Genomic DNA, 20039 nt, shown 5'->3' with positions numbered 1-20039 from the left:
CTGGCCTCAAGAAAGTTTGTTGAATGAGTTATGGGTCCTCATCCAGGACCTAAGGAACGGAACTGAAGACTCTGCAAAATGCTTTTCAACCCTCTAGATGTCCTGCATTCTTCCAAAAAAGATCAGAATGCGGGGGGCTATCAGATGCCCCTGTTTCAAAGACAGGAACTCTAAGGATCAGACAAAGACCCTGGCATGCCAGTGGCCACATGGCAAGGCAAGATTCAAACCCAAGGGCCAGATCTTTTCCTCTTTCCACTACACTGTGACTGGATTCTGCTCACTCTTAGGACCCGTATCATTGGAGGGGAGTGACCCATTCATTACAGAGCACAGTCATGGGGTAGAGGAAGGATGAGAGTTTCATCTGGTGCCCAGGAAGGAGCTGAGAAGTACTTACAACACTGATTGCTGGGAACAGGAAGAGGCTTGTCTTGCTCATCCTGGAATGAATACTGTGGGGGAGGGAAGGAGAGAGGGTTCATCTCAGTGGGCTGCCAGAAGCCGTAGCCCTCTGTTCTCTTCCCTCTTGACTTTCCCTGCCTCCTAAGTTGCCTCCCTCTGGAGGAGGATACAGCTGTCCACAGAGGAAGAGGGAGAGAGATACACAAAGACAGTGAGAAACAGATATAGAAAAAACAGAAAAAGAAACACAGACGAGGGGAAAACCCAGAGGGGAATGAGAGAGAGAAGAGAGAACCCTGAAGCGGGGAGCTAAAGAAAGGAGAAGGTGAGAGCTGAGTTTGAACAAAAATTACTAACAAGTGAGTGATACTCCCTCTGCCCCCTGCCTCCCACTAAAGAATGTTCTAAACTTGCCTGCTCTTTCTTCCCTGCCCTTACCTTCTGAAGACTGTCTTCCGGGCCACACTGGGTTTTTGAGCTGTGAGAATACAGAGCCCAGAAGAAGGGGGATGGCAGGGAAGAACAGGTACGGGGGCAAGGGCTGGTGGGAAAGGCAAATTTTTAAGAAAACCTGAAAGTGTGACTTGAGGAGTTGAGGGGTGAGGGGCAGAAAGGGGGTTTTAAGAACTGTAACGGGGCCTCTGCATCTCCTTAAGAGTATTTAGTAAATATAGAACCTCAGTCCATTGATATCATCACGTCCTTGGTGGGCTGTCTGTTCCTTGACGCCATCATTGGTTTGAGACTGGACCATGTGAGTCACAGTATTTAGGCAGGTTACAGAGTTAGAGACACAGACACAGGGGAAGACAAGTGGAGAGAGAAATAGAGGGTGGAGGACATGGGGAGACAAGGAGAGAGAGAGGAAGGAAAGAGAGGAAGATGATGCCAACGCTCACCTCATCCTGGTCCCGCATGGCGTTCAGCTGCTCCAGCTTCTTGGCCCAGTAACGGGCCTCCTCTTCCGGGATGTCTGGAGGCAGAGGCCTGGCCATGAGCCTGGGAGCCCCTCCCTGCCCCTCAGCCTCCATCCAGTGTGTCCTGCCCGCCTATGGGGCTGGTCTCCAGTGAGTGGGGAGAGAGGACAGGAAAACAGAAACACCCCCTCCACCACGCCACCCAGAGCTGCCTTGGGAATGAATGGAAGACAGGAGAGGAGGCGCACCCTAGCATTAGGGGATGGGGATGCCATGGGTTCTTGGAAGGATGACATGGGAGAACTGAGCTGCTTCCAGGAAAGGTAGAGAGGCTTCTCTGTGTCTCTGCCTTTGCTTATCTCTACATCTCTCTCTGATTCTCTCTCTTTGTCTTTCTGCCTCTGTCTGTATCTTCTCCATATCCAGCTCACTGCTGCAGCCTAAGACCTCACCAAGGGCCAGCCAGGACAGCTCATATCTGAGCCCCATAGGTTGAAAAGCACTGGCAGCCCATTCGTGACCTGCAGGAGCTGGAGTGTGCTCTGTATCCAGCAGGCACACATCTCTGCTGACTATGATCTGGGAGACTCTCTTCTGGGGAGGGGGAGCCTCCTCCTCAGAATGAAGGGTCATCTGATGAGATCAGGCACGTTCAGGATGGTATGGCTATAGACATGAAGGGTTATCTGGATCCACCCAGGCCTGGTCATTCTCCTGGGGCTGAGCAAGTGTTCCTCCCGACGCCTCCCCAACCACACTCACCTAAGGGCAGCTCAAAGCGGGTGTCGAGGAGGATGCGGTGGAAGGTGGGGTCCTTAGTACCGCAGATCTCGCTGTCCGCCATGATGACCTGAGAGTCCAGGGTCAGCCACTCTCCAGGACCCTCCTGTGGGGCGGTGGGGTGACAGGGGGTGGGGTCCCGCGTGAGGCCAGGTGAGTCACACACTTGCTGTGCATGGGCCAGCAGGCCTCTGCCCTCACGTGCCATGCCTCTCTCCCTTCATCTCACCCTTAGGCCAAGAACAGGGCCACATCCTCACTTCAGATAAGGAAACCAAGAAGAAGGGTCACAAATTCAACGCATCATGGTGAGTCTGGGGAACCCAGAGAGAGGGACCTGCAGGGTCAGGTAGGGGTGGTCCCAGCCTCGCACAGCGCTCATCCTTCCTGAGGGGTCAGCTTCAGATAGAAGACCTGATCTTACCACCATCCTGGGAGGAAACCCCCAGAGTGAATGAACCAGTCCCACTTGGTTCAGGGAAATGAGCTCTTGAGCAGTGGGGTCCACTCTGAACCTCAGTTTTCATCTCTCAAAGGAGACTGATGCTCTGTAGCCCCAGGGAGAGGCTGGCAGGGGTCAGGGGAGCAGTCCAGGGTCCCCAGCCATAGGTCGCAGTTGTCCCAGATGACAAGGCCCTCCTCATGCTTGGGGGGAGGGGTCACTGAGGACATTGTGGTTCAGCCACAAGGCTTCCTTTTGGAATCGCTTGCCTGGACTATTGCACCCCTTTCTTCCCTTTCCATTCACTCATTAAGCAATAAACCCTCCTTGGTGCCTGCTCTAAGCCTGGGCCATACTGGGCAATCCCTGAGAAGCCCACAGTCACAGAGTCTGACACAGACACTCCCAGCACCACAAAGCCATGGGAAGACCAGAAGCTGGAAGGGGAGCTGAGGGATTCAAGGGGGGCTTCCTGGAGGAGAGGACATTGGAGCTGGGCTTAAAGGTGATGGAAAGGAGGACACTTGAAACCCAGAGAACAGTGTATCTGAAAGAAAGCTCAAAAGCCATCTGTGGGACCCGTGAGGAGTGTAGGTTGCGGTGTGGGGGAAATAAGGCTGGCAAAGTTGGTGGATGCCACCTGGAAGGCCTCCCAGGGTGATAGGCAGGGAGGGCAGGATAGGATTCTAGGGGTCAAGTGGAGGGGGTGAGATTTAAGGCCAGGCGGCTAGAGAAGGAGGCCAAGGTTATTTTCTAGTACTTCTCTGGGACAGCTGCAACCTCCCTCCCGGATGCCCACCTGGGCACAAAGTGCTAGTTGCTCACAATATCCCTTCTCCTCTCTTCCGTAGGGATACATTTCTAGTGGGGCTGTGCAGCTAAAGACTGTATTCTCCAGATTCCCTTGTAGGTAGGTGGGGCCACATGCCAGTTCTGGACAATAACATGTGAGTGAAGTGCCTTGAGCAGTTTCCAGTTTGGGCCCTTGATTAGGAGTGCAAACCCCCTCCCTTGTCACCTTTCCCTCCCCTGACTGGAATGCAGATGCAATGGTAATCCTTGGCCAGCCATCTTGGGCCATGAGATGGAAGCCACGTGGGGAGAAAGGCAGAATGACAAGATGGAAGGACTTTACAGCCTGGTGACTGGAGCTGCCACAGCCACCCTGAACGCCTATGTGAACATTGTCAGGAGATGGAGAGAGAGGCCTGTCTCGTTTAGACCACTGGCCTCTAGGCCCCTCCCAGGCACTCCTATCCAACCACTCACTTCATTGGACTGGCGGATGGTCCGCAGGGGGATCCACACAGTGCCCACCATCGTGTCCCAGATGAGACCCTTGTTCCACACCTCCACCGTTAGCCCCAAATCCAGGCGATTAATCTCACTGTTGAGAGAGGACAGAAAAGTCAGTTCAATAGCCTTTGGACACATGACCAACTGGAATGCAAACCCAGGTCTGAATGAGTGCCAGCCAGGAAGGTGACACAGTAGTTCTTGTTCTACAGAGGGAAACTGAGGCCAGAGGGCTAAGTTACATGCTTAGGGTGTCACAGCAGAATCAGGATTCCAAGTTGGGAAAGAAGGAGTGGGGACAAGTATTACATGTACCTTCAATTCACCTGGCCCTTCCTCTAGCCCTCAGACCCTGAGAATGCTGGTTAAGTGAGGAAGAGGCTCCAACACCCTCCATGGCTCCCTATTACTCCCATGATAAGGGCAATTCATCCTTCCCAGTGTCATCCCTCTCCAGTCATACAGGGACACCCTTAAGCATATGAATGATCCCACCTCTAAGCACTTTCCCTGCAGGAAATGTAGAGATTTTGGGGGAAAATCTTCATGAATGTCCAATTCACTGAATCTACCAATTTACCAAAGATTCATCTTAAGGAATGTTCTCCTTGAATATATCTGGTCATTCAGTAACTGGCTTTAGGGGAAGTTGAGGACTATTGTTTCCCTCTCCCTTCACCTTTCCCCTAAATTGTAGGACTAGCACCTTCCTCCCCTTCTCTAAGTGCCCCCTTGCTCCAGAATCCCAACTCTGGATTCTCCCATGGCCTCCCACAGTCTCCAGCCAGCCTCTGCTCAGGGGTTGAGGGCTGCCTGGGTCCCCATTCCAGCTCTGCCAGCTAGAGGCTATATGACACTGAGCAGGTGGCTTTGCCCCTCCGGTCCTCTGTTCCCTCATCTGTAACATGAGGATTGTGTTAGCACACTCTCTCCCAGGGCTATAAGGCAAAACTGATTTAATCAACGCCTTGGAAGAGGTCACGGCAGATGTTGGCCATCATCAGAGTAGGAAGGATGTAATAGGAGGTCTTCCTAGAGACTTCCCTGATGGCTCAGATGGTAAAGCATCTGCCTACAATGTGGGAGACCCAGGTTCGATCCCTGGGTCAGGAAGATGGTCTGGAGAAGGAAATGGCAACCCACTTGCGTACTCTTGCCTGGAAAATCCCATGGATGGAGGAGCGTGGTAGGCTACAGTCCATGGGGTCACAAAGAGTCGGACATGACTGAATGACTTCACTTCACTTAATAGGAGGTCGTAAGTGGCTCCAGGTTGAGAAGAGGGTCCAGATCATGAATTCATTCAGTTCTTAGACAAATATTTATTGAGCATCTATTATGTGTCAGCCTCTGTGCTTGGCATGGAGGTCACAGGGGCAGAGACCAATAGGGCGTTACCCTCTTGGAGGTCATAGTCCAGGGGAAGGGGCCAGAAATGTATCAAATGTCACACAAATGGATAAAATTACAATTGATGGTGAGGCATGACACTACTCTTCAATTACAGTTTGAGGGTGGTGATCAGAGGGGACTGCCCTGAGGAGGTGACACAGTTCAGACCCAAAGGACCAGAAGGAGCCAGCTGGGATGGGGAGAGGACAAGAGCAAAGGTCCTGCAGGCAGGAACAAGCTGGACATGTTGGCAGAACCATGCAGAGGTGAGTGTATCTGGGGCAGGTGAGCCAGGAGAAATGGAGCACATACTGGTGTGAGGTCACAAGGACCAGGTCTCGGGGGGCTACAGGGAGGGATATGGGCTTTGTTTCGAGGTTGATGAGCCACAAGCCAGGGGCAAGTTTGGAGAGTGGCAGGATATGATTTGCAGTTTTAAAAATATCCCCCTGGCTGCCTGGAGGAGAACAGATTGCGGGAGGCGGATGGCAGCAGGAGGCCAGGGTGGAGGCTGGCGGGCAGCGGGGACTTGGCTGCTGGCCTCGGAGACAAAAGAAAGTGACTGGATTCGAGAAGCGCTTCAGAGGCAAAGCTGATGACTGGACAAGGGGCTGAAGGAGGAGGGAGGGGAGTCCCAGACGACACCCGAGTGTCCGGCTGTGCCTTGCGGGACCAGTGACAGGCCTGACTGTGCCAGGGGGTGAGGCCATGCAGGTTCCAGTTACTGCAGACTCACAACATGAAATCCTGCTCCCAGCTGGGCTGGCTGCCTCGGACAGCGATAGTCGTGCTTTTGACATTCTGCACCTTCAGGGTCACGTAGGTGTTGAATTTCTCTGTGGCAGTGAAGGCAGATGTCAGTGCAGGGGCTCAGGCACCCCCCTGTGTCCCTTCCCAAGCTCTCAGTGACCCCACTATGATCCCCAAGGGTCTGTGAGTTCTGGGGGCCACCCCAGGTCCAATACACTGGGGTGATTCTGTGCCTCCCACCCCCAGGTCAGCCCCCAGAATCCCACCCCAGTGCCTCAGAGCACACCAGGGTGGGGCCTTGGTGCAAGGAGACTGGGAATTTGGGGATGCCTAATCCTTATGCTTAGAAATGATGACGTCCAATATCCACGGACATAAGAAATTTCCTTTGCCTCTCTGAGCCCCAGTTTTGTTCCCCGTAGCCTAATCTAAGAGTCCCTGCCCTCTCTTAGGATCCTGGGAAGCACCACTGGCTCAGGGTGAGCCCTATTCCCATTAGGGTTTTCAGGGGATGGTCGGGAAGACTGCTGGGGGACCCCGGACCAATTCCGATGCTCTTTGTGATGCTTGCAGACGTGCAGCTCAAGTTCCCCATCACTGGCTCAGACACCCTCCCTCATCTCTCTAAGAGACAGACAGGCAACACAGGACAGGACAGGAATAGAGGGTACTTACCTTGGGCACCATCAAACTTCGCTTTTTTGACTGTGGAGAGAGACAGAAATAGGGAAGGGAGACCGGGAGAGTGGTGGGGAGGAGAGAGACAGAGAGACACAGGAAAATAGAGACATAGTGAGAGAGATAGAGAGAGAGACGCAGAAAGAGAGAGAGAAGAGAGGCAAAAAACAGAGCAAAAGAGGCAGATAAAGAGACCAGATTAAAAAAAGAGAATAATAAAGACAGAGGCAGAGACAACGAGAGGAAGAGAAATAAGGAGAGGAGGGAGGCAGGGATGAGTGGGAGAGAGAGAAGTCATCAGAGAGATGAGCACAGGCAGACCTGTGACGGAAGGAAGTTTGGACCTTGGGAATATTCTCTGTCCCACCCTCCTCCCCATCAAATTTCCCCAAAGCTCCCTCCCTCCCTCCAGTGGTGACTTTACTCACAATTGAACAAAGATTCAAAAGAAGAGACCTCCTACAGGAAGCCCTCCAGGATTTCTTTAGAAGGAGCCAGGGAGTCGGGGAGAAGGAGGTCGAGGAGGAAGGAGAATCAATCTCCAATGATTCCCATCCCCCAGTTAGATTAGTGAGACTTCTCCCCTAACTGTCCAGCTCAGTGTGTCCTATCAAATGCTCCCAGGGTTTAGAGTCCAATATTCAAAAGGGATTGGGAGAAGTGAGAAAAATCAACCCAGAGAGCTGAAGCTGCAGTGTACATAGAGACATCCCAGTCCTGGCCAGGTAGGTTGTTAGTTTGTCCAGCCCTACTTGACTGTGAAAGGCGCAAGCCAGATATACCTCAGGGTCCCAGGTGGTCCAGTCTCTTCATATTTTACATAACCCCACAGCCCCGAGTGATTCAAAGCAATTTCATTCATTACTGGACTTTCTTACAGGGTATTAAACTTTCACTTTCAATATCTCCCAGATTCTATATCTGCCCTCAATGTGTTTCTCTACCATTACTCTCTACTCCCACCCAAAAGCTGCTGCCAAACTGAGGCCTCACTCCTGGTTTCTGTATTTCCTTTTCCCTTTAAACTTTTCAAGAGACTATTTTTGTTTGAGCAAGCAATCATGCATATTTTACAAAATCCAAAGCAACCCAAAGATTATACGATGAAAATGAGGCTCTTTCTACCCCAGTTCTCACTATCCCTCCAGGATGCAATCAACATTAGCTGTTCCTCGTGGGACTGGAGACAGATAGTCCATGCATCAGCAGTTGTGTGCACGTGTGTGCTATTTCCTACACAAATGGTAACATTTCATACCCTCTGCATGTCTTGAAGAGTGTGTGCAAGTAAGTTAAAGGATAAATTCCTACAATCAGAATTGCATTTCTATTCTTTCTCCTTTTTTTTTTTTTTTTTTTTTGAGAGTCAAGTTCAGCCTTTTTCCTTGCAAGTACAATGGCCTCCCATCTGGGATTCAATCTCCCATAGGGATTTCATTTCTCTGTCCTCACCACTTGAATTTCTTTCTCAAAGAAGTACCTGAATGGAGCCAGTGAAAAGAGAATTCCCATCAAGGGCTGGGGAAGTAGGGTGGCTCTAAACACTAGTCAGTAAATACTACTTGTTCCCATTGCAGATCGACTGTGGGGGTGGGAACTGGTGCCCAGAAGCACTGAGTGAGCTCCCCAGAGTTGCAGAGCAGAAGAGGGAATGAGCGCCTTCCTATACCAACACCACCATCACCCTAAGACCCAGATTTTAAATGCAAATGCCCACTATACCTGGATTTGGTTTTGGAAAGTAGAAGGTAGATAGAGCCCTTGACTGGGCATTAGGAAAGTTGAGCCCTGGTTCAGCATGGAGTCAGGTGGAGCTGGATTCAGACTATGGTGCTGTGTGACTCTGGGCAAGTGAAACCCCCTCTATGGGCTTCCATCTCCGTCTCTCCCTCTCTGTCTCTTTCTTCCGCATCCAAAATCTTCCCACTTGAGGCACATAACTGCACATGCAAAGTTCTCTCTCCCACAAGGTCCCTCCCCCTGTCCCACATGCCCCCTCTCATACCCTCAGCCCCACCCGGACTACAGAGAGCCCACCCACCTAGCCCCTCACCCCTGGGACTGAGTGAGGCTTAGGGGCACTTAGGACTGTGCCCAGCAGGAGCTCCAGGCCTCCCTCCTGGGGGAGCTTCAGCTGGCAAACCTAATGACTCTGTAATGGGGGAGGAGGGTGCACGGGGAGGATGGGGAGGGAGAAGGATGGGAGAGACACAGAGGCTCAGAAAGGCACACACAGGGGCATCAACAGGAGAGAAAGGAAAATGAGCGAGAAGAAGTGAGGGGCGATAAGACATGAGAATCAGACAGACAGAGACACAGAGAGACAGAAAGAGACACACAGATTTGCACTAGGGAGGGCGGGCAGGGGAGATGCTGCAGAGAGGAGAGGCAGGGTTGGGAAAGAAAAGTTGGGAGCAGGTACCAGAGTGGGGTAGGTGCCTGGCCCTGAGGGATCAGAGGAGCTCACTGGTGTCTGACCCAACCTGGGTCCCTGCAGTTCTAGGAGGGGCAGGTCTCAGAGGGGAAGCAAGTTGTCCAAGGTCTGTCCTTCATCCTCTCCTCCAGGAAGAAGGTCTCTCCCTGCTCCCTCCTTCCAATTCTGTGTCTCTCCACTCCTGTCATATTTCTGTCTGTCTTCTTCCCTTTCTCTCTCTGTCTCTGTCTCTCTTGTTCCTAGTCCCTCAGTCTCTCTCCCTTCCCTTCTCCCTAATCCTTTCTAGGCCAGAGGGTAAAGGGCTCAGCTGGGGTCCACTGGCAGTGGGAGATTGTCAGAGAGCTCTAGCTCTAACAGCAGGGCCCCAGGCCCCTTCAGAAAATCCAGGGTGAGGACATCAGTGTTGGTTCATCATGGGGACTCAGAGGGAGGATGGTCAGACTCAGGGTGGGAGACGGAGTTCAGAGAAGAATGGAGAATCAGAGAAGGGGGTTCAAAGTAGGAAGCTCATGGCGGGGGAATAGGGTATGAGGTAAGGAGGAGGAAGGTAGGGGACTAAGGGATGGGGGCTCAGAGAGCTGGAGGCGGCTCACGATGGGGGAAGGGACACAGGAAGGGGGAGGGGAATGGAGGGGCGGGTAGCCTGGGGGAGGGGCTCTGTAGGAAGAGAGGGCTTGGAGGCAGGGGCTCCGAGAAAGAGTCACGGCTCTCTCCCCATCTCTCTTCCCCGTCAGCCAGCGAACCGAGTCATTGTCATCACATCTCCGCCCCGCCGCCTTCCTCCTGCCCGCGGTATCGGGGTCACCAGGGCGGAAGCGCCGCCCCTCCTTCGCGAGCTCCTGGTCACAAGCACCGGGCTATTTATAACGTGGGCGCCGAGGGCGTGAGCTACGCGACCGCGGGGAGTGCTGAGTGGGGGAGGTGCCCACTGACAGACGGGCTGGAGATACCGCGTCACGGCCAGGTCAGCAGCCTGCGGACTCCTCGGTCCCTGCCCACCCCACCCCCCAGCGCCCATCGGCGCTGGCTGATTAATGTCGTTGCACAGGCAGTTGTTGCCGGGGGCAGAGCCGGTGGCGGTGGGAGCAAGGCATTGGCACTGCCAGGCTCTGGGCCTCAGTTTCTGTATCTAGAAAATGGCCCTGCTTGGTCTCAGTTTCTTCTTCCTTTCTCTTCTGTCTTCTCCCCTTTCTTCTTCATTATTAGCATTACCATTATTATACTGTTGTTCCTATTATTATTACCATCACTAGTATCTTTATTATTTGGTTGAATTTTAAGTGTACCCTGGATGCGGGGGAATAGGGTATGAGGTAAGGAGGAGGAAGGTAGGGGACTAAGGGATGGGGGCTCAGAGAGCTGGAGGCGGCTCACGATGGGGGAGGGGACACAGGAAGGGGGAGGGGAATGGAGGGGTGGGTAGTCAGATGCACAGGTTCTGTGTATCACTGAGCCATCCTCAGGCCTGAGAACGCACTGGCCTAGATGACTCTGGATTCTAATTGAGATAGACTCCAGTCCTTGGGGTCCATTAACCTGCCAGGCCTGGTGGTGGGAGTGGAGGAATAGAGAGTTCCAGCCATCAATGGAAGCGGCTAAAAGCCCACCCACAGGAGGTTCTTCCCTGATAGCTTAGTTGGTAAAGAATCCACCTGCAATGCAGGAGACCTTGGTTCGATCCCCTAGGTTGGAATGATCCCCTAAGGAAGGGAAAGGCTACCCACTCCAGTATTCTGGCCAGAGGAATTCCATGGACTGTATAGTCCATGGGGTCACAAAGAGTCAGACACAATTGAGCGACTTTCACTTTCCAAAAGCCCACCCACAGGAGGTGCTTATTGGGTGTCAGAAGACACTACACATGGTAGAAGGGAAGCATAGAGAATTCAAAACTAGATTCTAGGAAGTCTGGTATTTAATATGCAATGTTTGTAGCAGACATGGGCTTTGTGATGAGGACATTGGTCCCTCTGACTTGGCATCTGGGAGAGAATAAATGAGGACTCTCATCATCCATGGACAGAAATAAGCCAGAACCCAATTGAAGCCATAGGTGAAAAAAACACACCAAGAACCTTGACAGATAGTCAGTGTTGCTTACCAAGCACCACTTAGAACTATGTCTGGCATATAGTAGGTGCTTATTAAATACTGGTCATTGAAAGAATGACGTCATTGCTTCCTCCAGCAGTCCAGCACTGAGAGCGGGTCCAGTGACGCGGAACCGTGCTGTCCACGGTGCTGAAATCTATGGCTCCTCTCTGAACTGTCCGCGGTGCTGAACTTTTCATCCCTACCCAAGTACTTCCAAGAATTGGTACTTCTTTTGCCCCCTCTGTGTATCACTGAGCCATCCTCAGGCCTGAGAACGCAGTGAGCTCTCAGGAAATGTCCTACACTCACGGAGCTTTTAGTCCCCATTAATAAAAACACCGTCATTGATTTTTCCTGCCTTTGGCTCACACTTATTGAAACTTTCCAGAAGCCATGCATCATGCCAGTATCTCTCCATGCCTCATCTGACTGGAGAGTTCCAGTAAATCTAGGCAGTGTACGCTATTAGTGTGCCCATTCTACAGATAGACACACTGAGGAATGAAAAAGTTATGGGACTTTCCAGGAAGTGGTGGATTTGGGGATTCAAACCCAGGCCTTCTGGACTCAGGATGTCCTGGTCGGCACCTCACAGGTAAGTTGATAAATCTAAAAATAAAATAAATTCACAGAGGAAACCCATTGTATGCAGGAGGAAAGTGAGGTGCAAGATAGGTAGATAGCTGAGATTGCAGCCCTGAAGATGAATCAGAGCCAAACCCAGAGGCAGCCTACGAGGGTGGTAGAAGCAAATACCCAGATGCAGTTCCCCCACCCCCTGGCTGGATGGTATCAGAAACAGGGCAGCAAGAGGCAGAGAGATTTGTGAAGGCTTCCTGGGAGAGAGGCAGGGGAACAGCCATGATGAATGGGGAAATCATGATGTGTCTGTTTACTGAGTGGATGAAGGAAAAGGATGAACCTGAGACAGATTCTCACCCCATGGCAAGGACTTAGGTGTCTCCAGGTCCTGAAGGCTGAGGGTAGCCTTGACCTTCACCCTTCACTCCTAGTAGACTGTGGAGTCAGGCAGCTATACCTCTGACTCTGTGGCACCAGGCAAGTTGTTGAACTTCCATGAGCCTCAGTTTTCCTCATCTGTAATATGGGTTGCTCTGAGGATTAAAGTGGGGAATGGGCATAAAAGTCCTAAAAACTATGCCTGTGGAATGCTGGATAGATGGAACTTGTTGTAGATATCATTATCAGTTGTGAGGCAAACTCACCTTCAAATGCATTGTTAATTTATATGCAACATTCAGTCATCAAATATTTATGAAGCCTTTTAAACACTGAGTGGCCTAACAAAATGCCACAAGACATATAGGGAGGTCTGGAACCAAAGTACTACCATCATGTTTTTGCATATGCCCTCCACCTAGAGCAAGATCTCTCTTCTCAGTTTCCCCTCATCTTCTGAGACACAGGCAAATGGTGATGATAGGAATGGGGTAGGCTTGCCAGAGGAAAAGGGCCATGGAAACCCTTCTCCTTAGCTCCCCATCCCTCCCAATCTGACTCCACCAGCATGAGGCCAGGAGTAAGGCCAGGTTCTAAGAGCCAGGACCAGTGCCTGGCATATAGTGGGTACTCAATGCTTGCTGAGTAAATATATGAATAAATTCACAAAGGAGTTAAGTGGCACTTGCTATTAGCAGCCTTGGGACTCTGCCAAGACTTAGAAAGTGAATTAAGGTTGGGGAGGGGCAATGGGGCTCTACATAATGAAATGAGAGGGGACAGAGGCCAGGTCTATACAGGGTAGTCTCCCATATGTAAGTTCAGGATATGCACACAAGAATTGCATTGTGTGTGCTTGAATGTGTATTTGCTCGTTACCAGGGCAGGCAAGTGAGTGTACATGAGTGTGTGTGTGTGTACATGTGTGGTGGGATAATTACACATGTGCACCATCTGAGTGCAGGTGAGGGCCTGCACATATGTGCTGTGGAGTGGGGTGTGGCTGTATGTGGGACATGCTGGTGTGAGCTTAGGTATGTGCAGGCTTTTGAGTGATATCTTAAATATAAACACCTGTTGTGTGTGTGTGTGTATGCACTATGCAATTGTATAGCATGTGTATTTTTGTTTACTTGCATACACATGCAGACTCCTCTGAAGCTACATATACTAGTGTGTGTGTGCGTGCAGCATCAGCCACCTGCTCAAAGTGACAGCTTTGAAAGTCCAGGGAAGGGTTATCATGTGTGTTCATATATGGCCTTGGCATGTACTCTTGTGTACATGTGTGTCTTTTGTGATTTGGGCCCTAACAGGTATACATAGGTACAGGACTGAGTGTTAGGGCATGTGTTGATATTTAGGTGACATGGATACTATAAACATGCATCAAACATGTGTGGATATATCTGTGCGTGTGTGTGTGTGTGTGTGTGTGTGTACAGATACACATGCCTGTATCATGGGGACCATGTCCGTGGCACAGACTGTGTCCAGTGTATATGTATGTGTGTGTCAATAGGCATGCAAATCTGCACATGTGTCCATGAATGCACAGTCACAGGCACATGGTCTTCATAGATACTTGGTGAATCCTAAGCACTTCTGTTCACACAAGGCAGGCAAGCCTGAGCATGGATGTACTGGCCCCAGTGTGTGCCGGTGTGGGCAAACATGGGTGGGTCCCTGGGTCAGGGGCAGGTATTTCCTCAACTCTGAGGATGAACTCAGATCCAAGGAAAGCCCTGATCCTTCCCCCTTCCCCCTCAGCCTTCAAGACGTCCCACTCTGGGCATCACCCCCACTCCATTCAGCAATTCTTTCTCTCCCTGCTTCTCCCTGTCACCCCCCCACTCCCCCCCCCCACACACACACACAGCCTTTCCCAGCATCAGCTGTTCGTGTTACACCTCAGGGCTCTACTTCCCACCTCATCCCCTTTCTTACTCCTCCCAGCGAGCCCCCTCTACTCTGCTGACTCCTTCCCTATAAGTTCCACAAAGTCATCCAATACAATTCTTTCTCACCCCTCTTATTGCCTCCGCTTCACACCACCCCTGTAGCCAAGACTCCAGTTTGCATCAGAGTTAAGGGTGAGATTTCAGAGAAGAGATGGGGCTAGGGGGCAGAGGAGAGTGAGCTTGGAGGAGTCAGCCAGGAACCCCCATTGACCCCCTCCTCCAGGGCTATCCCCTCTCAAGTGTTAGGCAGTTCAGAGGAGGGGAGAGGGGCCAGTAGGGGGTTTGGATGTTCACCTCCCCCTCCCCTTGGGCCTAGACTGTGAGGGATGCATGGTGGTCTGCTCCGCCTCTCGACTCTCCTAACTCCTTAGGTTAAGGGCTGAACGAGTTGACTTTTGATTTTACCGGCCCTTCGCCCACCACCAGCCCCGCCCGTCAGGAATGAGTTCAAGGAAAGGAGGCACCTGTCCCTTTAAGAACACCCGCGTCCACGCCAGCACAGCCCCGCGCTAGCAGTACACGGGAAGCCACCGCGGCGGGGAGCGGGCGGGCGGGGCTGGGTTTGTGAATGGAGAGTCACAGCACAGGGGGAGGGGAGAAAGGGGGAGGGGCAGCGGGGGCGGTTCCCGGCTCCTGGGCCTTCCCACCAGGGTCCAGAAGGCCGGGGTTCATCATCCTTCTCTCTCTCTCTCTCCCCATCTCTAGATTTCTCTCTCTCATTCTCTTTCACACACACACACACACACACACACACACACACACACACACATCACACTCCGGGCTGCCTAAGGTGTCCTGAAGCCTGCTGGCTCAGGCTTGGCCAATACACCTCTTCTTCCACCTCAGCCTTCTGGAAGGGAGTAGAAGTGAGGGGAGGTGGACCTCGGTACTTAAAACCCAAGATTGAGCTCTCTATAAGCCTTGAACCCTGGTTGGGCCACCACCCCCGCCGCCAAGGCCCCCTGCTGAGAACTCAGGAGTGCCCCAGGCGCCTTGGTCCAGGTGGGCTGGCTTCTCCCCTACCCTGCCTCAGGGGTGCGGCGGCGGGTTGGGGGGGGGGGGGGTGGAAGGAGTCATGGCCCTCCGGAATCTCTCACTCCACCCACCCAAACGCAGAGCGTGGGCCTGGGCGTGGGCCTCGGTGCAGATGGCGTTCTGGCCCCAAAATAGCTCCACCCCACCTCTCCCTTCCTCCCTCCCTCCAGCGCAAAGTGGGTGAGGTGAGGATGGGCCGTGAGGGGTGCAGGGGGCTACTGTACTTCCAAGGGGTCGGCTCCCTGCGGAGAAGGTCGGATAGGTGTTTGTTCCGTGGGGCCAAAGAGGGCTGAGAGGGTGAGGCCCTCAGGCGACTCCCCCAGCCCCCACTAGGGAAACCAAAGAGGTAACTGGAAAAGCGCCTCCAGACCCCTCCATCACAGCTCTCTTAGGATGCTGGAAGGGGTCTCCCCGGCCTCCTCCCCAAGTCCGCTCCACTCCCAGGGTGAGGAGTGCCTAGAGCGCACCGGTAGTCCTAACAGTCAAGCCCCTCTACCCAAATCTTACACGCCCAGGGCTTGGAGACCGCTCCCCCTGCACTCCTCCGAATTCCGAGGCGGGTCCGCATCCCAGCCTACAGTCCAAGACTCCTTCCAAGGACCCTGCAGGATTCATTCGAACTACAGCTCCTTCCACACGAACCCTATAATAACTTGTTCAACACAGACAACCCAGACTAGACCGTTTCCAGATGGAGCCCCGAACCCCTGCCCGCGTCCACACGGGCCTCCGCGTTCAGCCATGTCCACACGACCCCAACAGGGGCAACCAGCACCCCTTGAGGGCCCAGCTGTGTCTACATGGATCACCTTCTCAGGCACCCTGACTTCTCTACAAGGGCCACCCCCTCATAAGTCCAGCCGCGTGTACGCGGGTCACCCCCTCAGGAGCCCAGCCGCATCCACACGGACCCCGAGCCCAGTTAGGGTCCACATCGCTCCCCGTCCCGCAGCCTCGCCTCCTACCTCCAACGCAAAGCAGAGACATGTCTCCAGAGTCGCCGGCGGGCCGGCTCTGTCAGGTCAGGTTTAGCTGCCGCTGGGGTGGGGCATGGCGGGGGCTGCAGCCCGCGCTCGCTCAGCTCACGCCGGGGCCCGGCCTCCGCCGCCGGCCATCTTGGTTCAGCACCGGGGGCGCGGACAGCTCCTGACGTGGTGCTGATGTGAGCCTGGCGGGCGGAGCCCACGGACGCCTGATGGGGCGAGGGCGCAGCGAGCTCGAGGGGTGGGGGTGGGGTTTAAAGGGCCGGAGCAGGTGGGGGCTGAGGGCGGCCACCACGCAGATTCCCTTCTGATTCTACGTGTTTTCGTTTCTCCTTTAGCCCTCAACCTCAAGATCTTGGCTGTCTCTCTGCTCTTTCTGAGTATCTCTATTTCTCTGTCTCTTTGCCTCTGTCTCTCTGTTCTCCTCTCTGGCTCCCGGTCTCTCTCGGTAATGTGTCTCCCTCTGTGCCTCTGTCCAGTCTCTCTGTGTCTCTGCCACGTCCTGTTTAGGTCTCTCTCTGTGTCCCTGTTTTGCTCAGCCTGTGGATCTTTGCACATACTTGGACTGGATTCCATCCTTCACTCCCTTGTGTAACTGGCAACTCCTATTCATCCATCAATGCCCAGTTTGAATATACCCTTCTCCAGAAAGCCTTACCTAATTCCCCCAAACTGAGCCCTGACTTCACCTTTCTGGACTCCCCTGGATTCCAACTCTTCCTCTGGTTGGGCCCTGACCCCAGCATAGCTCTGCTCACCATCTCTCTCCACACATCTGACCCGGCAGTTCCAAGTGAGCTGGTGGCCAACAAACCTGTTCACTCCGTAACGCCAGTACCCAGAACAGTCCCAGAGGCTGAGCCCCAGAGAGTCCCCAGCCCCCAGCATACATGAAGGAACTTCATCAACACAAGATGTATATGGAGTTAGTGAAGCCTGTGTTCAAAACCCAACTCTGCCTGTAATCACCAGCATGACCTCAGACAGGTCATGTGACCACTCTGCCTCAGTTTCCCTGCCTGTAAAACAGAGGTAACAGGAACTCCTTCACAGAGTTGCAGGATATACTGTATAAGTTAACACCTGAAAGCACTTGGGATAGTAATGTATAACATTAACCATTGTTGTGATTCTCATTGCCTTAACATTTTTTATTCCATACCCATTAACCATAGGTAAGGACTTTGTTGTTGTTCAGTCACTCAGTCGTGTCTGACTCTTTGTGACCCCATGGACTGAAGCACACCAGGCTTCCTTGTCCTTCACCATCTCTCAGAGCATGCTCAAACTCATGTCCATTGAGTCAGTGATGCCATCCAACCATCTTGCCATATCATCCCCTTCTCCTGCCTTCAATCTTTCCCAGCATCAGGGTCTTTTCTAATGAGTCAGTGCTTCAAATCAGGTGGGCAAAGTAGTGGAGCTTCAGCTTCAGTCCTTCCAATGAATATTCAGGATTGATTTCCTTTAAGATTGACTGGTTCCATCTCCGTGCAGTCCAAGGGACTCTCAAAAGTCTCCTCCAACACCAGAGCCCCAAAGCCTCAGTTCTTCAACATTCAGCCTTCTTTATGGTCCAACTCTCACATCAATACAACTGGAAAAGCCAAAGCTTTGGCTATATGGACTTTTGTCGGTAAGGTGATGTCTCTGCTTTTTAATACGCTGTCTAGGTTTGTCGTAGCTTTTCTTCCAAGGAGCAAGCATGAGGAATAAGGAGCAGCAATGACAGGTGCTTGAATACAGAACAGTATCATCACAGTGGAAGATCCTGTGGGCCGCTGCCCCTCCCCAATCTATTGTCTCGGCTCTGAAGGATGAACTATGTTGAATTTGTTTTTCATTCCCCTACTTTTCCTCATAGTTTTACCACATATTTATCATGGTTCCGGTTTGTATATTTTTTACTTGACACAACTAGAATGAAACTCACATTCTTATAACTTTGTGTGTGTGTGCAACATGATTTTACTGATATTCATCTGAGTTTCTGTGGTTAGCTGTAGAGCATGCATTTTCACTGCTGTATAGTATTCCTCTGACCTATTACATTTTTATTAAAGTATTTGTTTATTTAATTATATGGAATGCAGGATCTTAGTTCTCCAACCAGGAATCGAACCCATTCCCCCTGCAGTGGAAGCGAGGAGTCTTAATCCTGGATTGCCAGAGAAGTTCCTGATTAGTACATCTTTATCTACCTTCCAGTTGGTGAACTTTAAGGTTGTTTGCCCACTGGGATTATCACAAACACAGCTTTTATAACCATTCTCAGAAATGTAGGCTGGTACACGCGAGTAGTGATAGCTTGATCATAAAACACCTACATACTTGGCTTCATGAAATAATATTCAACTTGTTTTGATGTGGCTTCAGCAATCTACATTGCAATAGCATCATATAAGCATCTGACTGTTCCACATCCTTGCCAACACTTTGAGTTGTCTGGGTTTTTGAATTGTTCCAAAATAGAAAGGGTGAAATGGTGCCTCATTTTTGTCTTGATTAGCTTTCCGATTGCTCATAAAGTAGAACACTTTATGTAATTTTTTGGTTTCTTATGAGGGTGAAATGCCTGTTGAAGTCTTTTATTTAAAAAATACGATGGTCTTTTCCTATTGATTTGTAGTTATGACTCTGTTGTTGGTTTCATGTGTTGTAAAAATCTCCAATTTTGTGGCTTGTTTTTATTCTATTCATGGTGTCATTTTCTCAACAGAAGCTCTTAATTTTTAAAATAACCTTTTTATTTTGGAAAGATGTTGGATGTATAAAAAAGCTGCAGAAGTACAGAGCTCTAAAAAGCACAGAGCATTTCTGCATATCCTTCATCCAGCCTCCACTAATATTAACATCTTACATATGGTTACAAGGTACATCATACTCAGTTGCTCAGTCATGTCTGACTCTCTGTACCTCATGGACTGTAGTTTACCAGGATCCTCTGTCCATGGAATTTTCCAGGCAAGAATACTGGAGTGGGTTGCTGTTTCCTACTCTAGGGGATCTTCCCGACCCAGGGATAGAACTTGCGTCTCTTGCATCTCCTGCTTTAGCAGGCAGATTCTTTACCACTGTACCACCTGGAAGGCCCTACAAGATACATATGTCAAAACTAAAACATCAACATTGGCATTTATTATTCACTTATTGTTAACTAAATTGCAAACTTTATATTTCACTAGTTTTTCCACTAATAGTCTCTTTCTGGTCCACGATCCAATCCAGGCTCCTGTGTTGCATTTAGTCATCTTATCTCCTTGATCTCCTCCTCTCTGTGAGTTTCTTTTGCCTCATTTTTCATGGCCTTGATAATTTTGAAGAGCACTGGCCAGGTATTTTGATGAAAACACCCTGATCTGGGTTCATCTAATATTTTCTCATGATTAGACTGGGGTTATCGGGTTCGGGAGGAAGACCACAGATCTGGGGTTCCCTCCACATCATTTCATACCGGAGGTCCCTGATGGCCAATGATGTCACAGAGCATGTTAATTTTGATCACCTGGGTAAGGTGTTATCTGCCAAGTTTATCCACTCTCAAGCTATCGTTTTCACCTTTCCCTGCTCTGTCATTTGTAAGCAAATCACTAAGCCCAGCCCAGACTCGTGGGGAGGGACACTTACTCCTTGGAAGGAAAGTTATGACCAACCTAGATAGCATATTCAAAAGCAGAGACCATACTTTGCCAACAAAGGTCCGTCTAGTCAAGGCTATGGTTTTTCCTGTGGTCATGTATGGATGTGAGAGTTGGACTGTGAAGAAGGCTGAGCACCGAAGAATTGATGCTTTTGAACTGTGGTGTTGGGGAAGACTCTTGAGAGTCCCTTGGACTGCAAGGAGATCCAACCAGTCCATTCTGAAGGAGATGGGCCCTGGAATTTCTTTGGAGGGAATGATGCTGAAGCTGA

The 20039-nt window shown here is 51.2% G+C and overlaps 1 protein-coding gene across 5 annotated transcripts in view; it reads right to left on the bottom strand.

Annotated features, from left to right (window-relative positions):
• The window catches only part of UNC13A (unc-13 homolog A), a 69483-nt gene extending 53266 nt beyond the window's left edge, over nucleotides 1-16217 (bottom strand). For all 5 annotated transcript variants that reach the window (XM_070792560.1, XM_070792556.1, XM_070792559.1 and 2 more), the window contains exons 1-7: nucleotides 16110-16217; nucleotides 6658-6687; nucleotides 5969-6068; nucleotides 3814-3931; nucleotides 2085-2208; nucleotides 1305-1378; nucleotides 401-455 (exon numbers count right to left, since the gene is read on the bottom strand). In XM_070792560.1, coding sequence (XP_070648661.1) covers nucleotides 401-455; nucleotides 1305-1378; nucleotides 2085-2208; nucleotides 3814-3931; nucleotides 5969-6068; nucleotides 6658-6687; nucleotides 16110-16131 — 523 coding nt within the window. In that variant the 5' untranslated portion in view covers nucleotides 16132-16217. The remainder of the gene's footprint in view (nucleotides 1-400; nucleotides 456-1304; nucleotides 1379-2084; nucleotides 2209-3813; nucleotides 3932-5968; nucleotides 6069-6657; nucleotides 6688-16109) is intronic.
• Between the last annotated feature and the right edge of the window lie 3822 nt (nucleotides 16218-20039).

Source organism: Bos indicus, chromosome 7, assembly GCF_029378745.1.
Source record: "Bos indicus isolate NIAB-ARS_2022 breed Sahiwal x Tharparkar chromosome 7, NIAB-ARS_B.indTharparkar_mat_pri_1.0, whole genome shotgun sequence".
Lineage (NCBI taxonomy): Eukaryota > Metazoa > Chordata > Mammalia > Artiodactyla > Bovidae > Bos > Bos indicus.
Note: the sequence above shows the minus strand (reverse complement) of the source record. Positions and strands in the feature narration are given on the sequence as shown.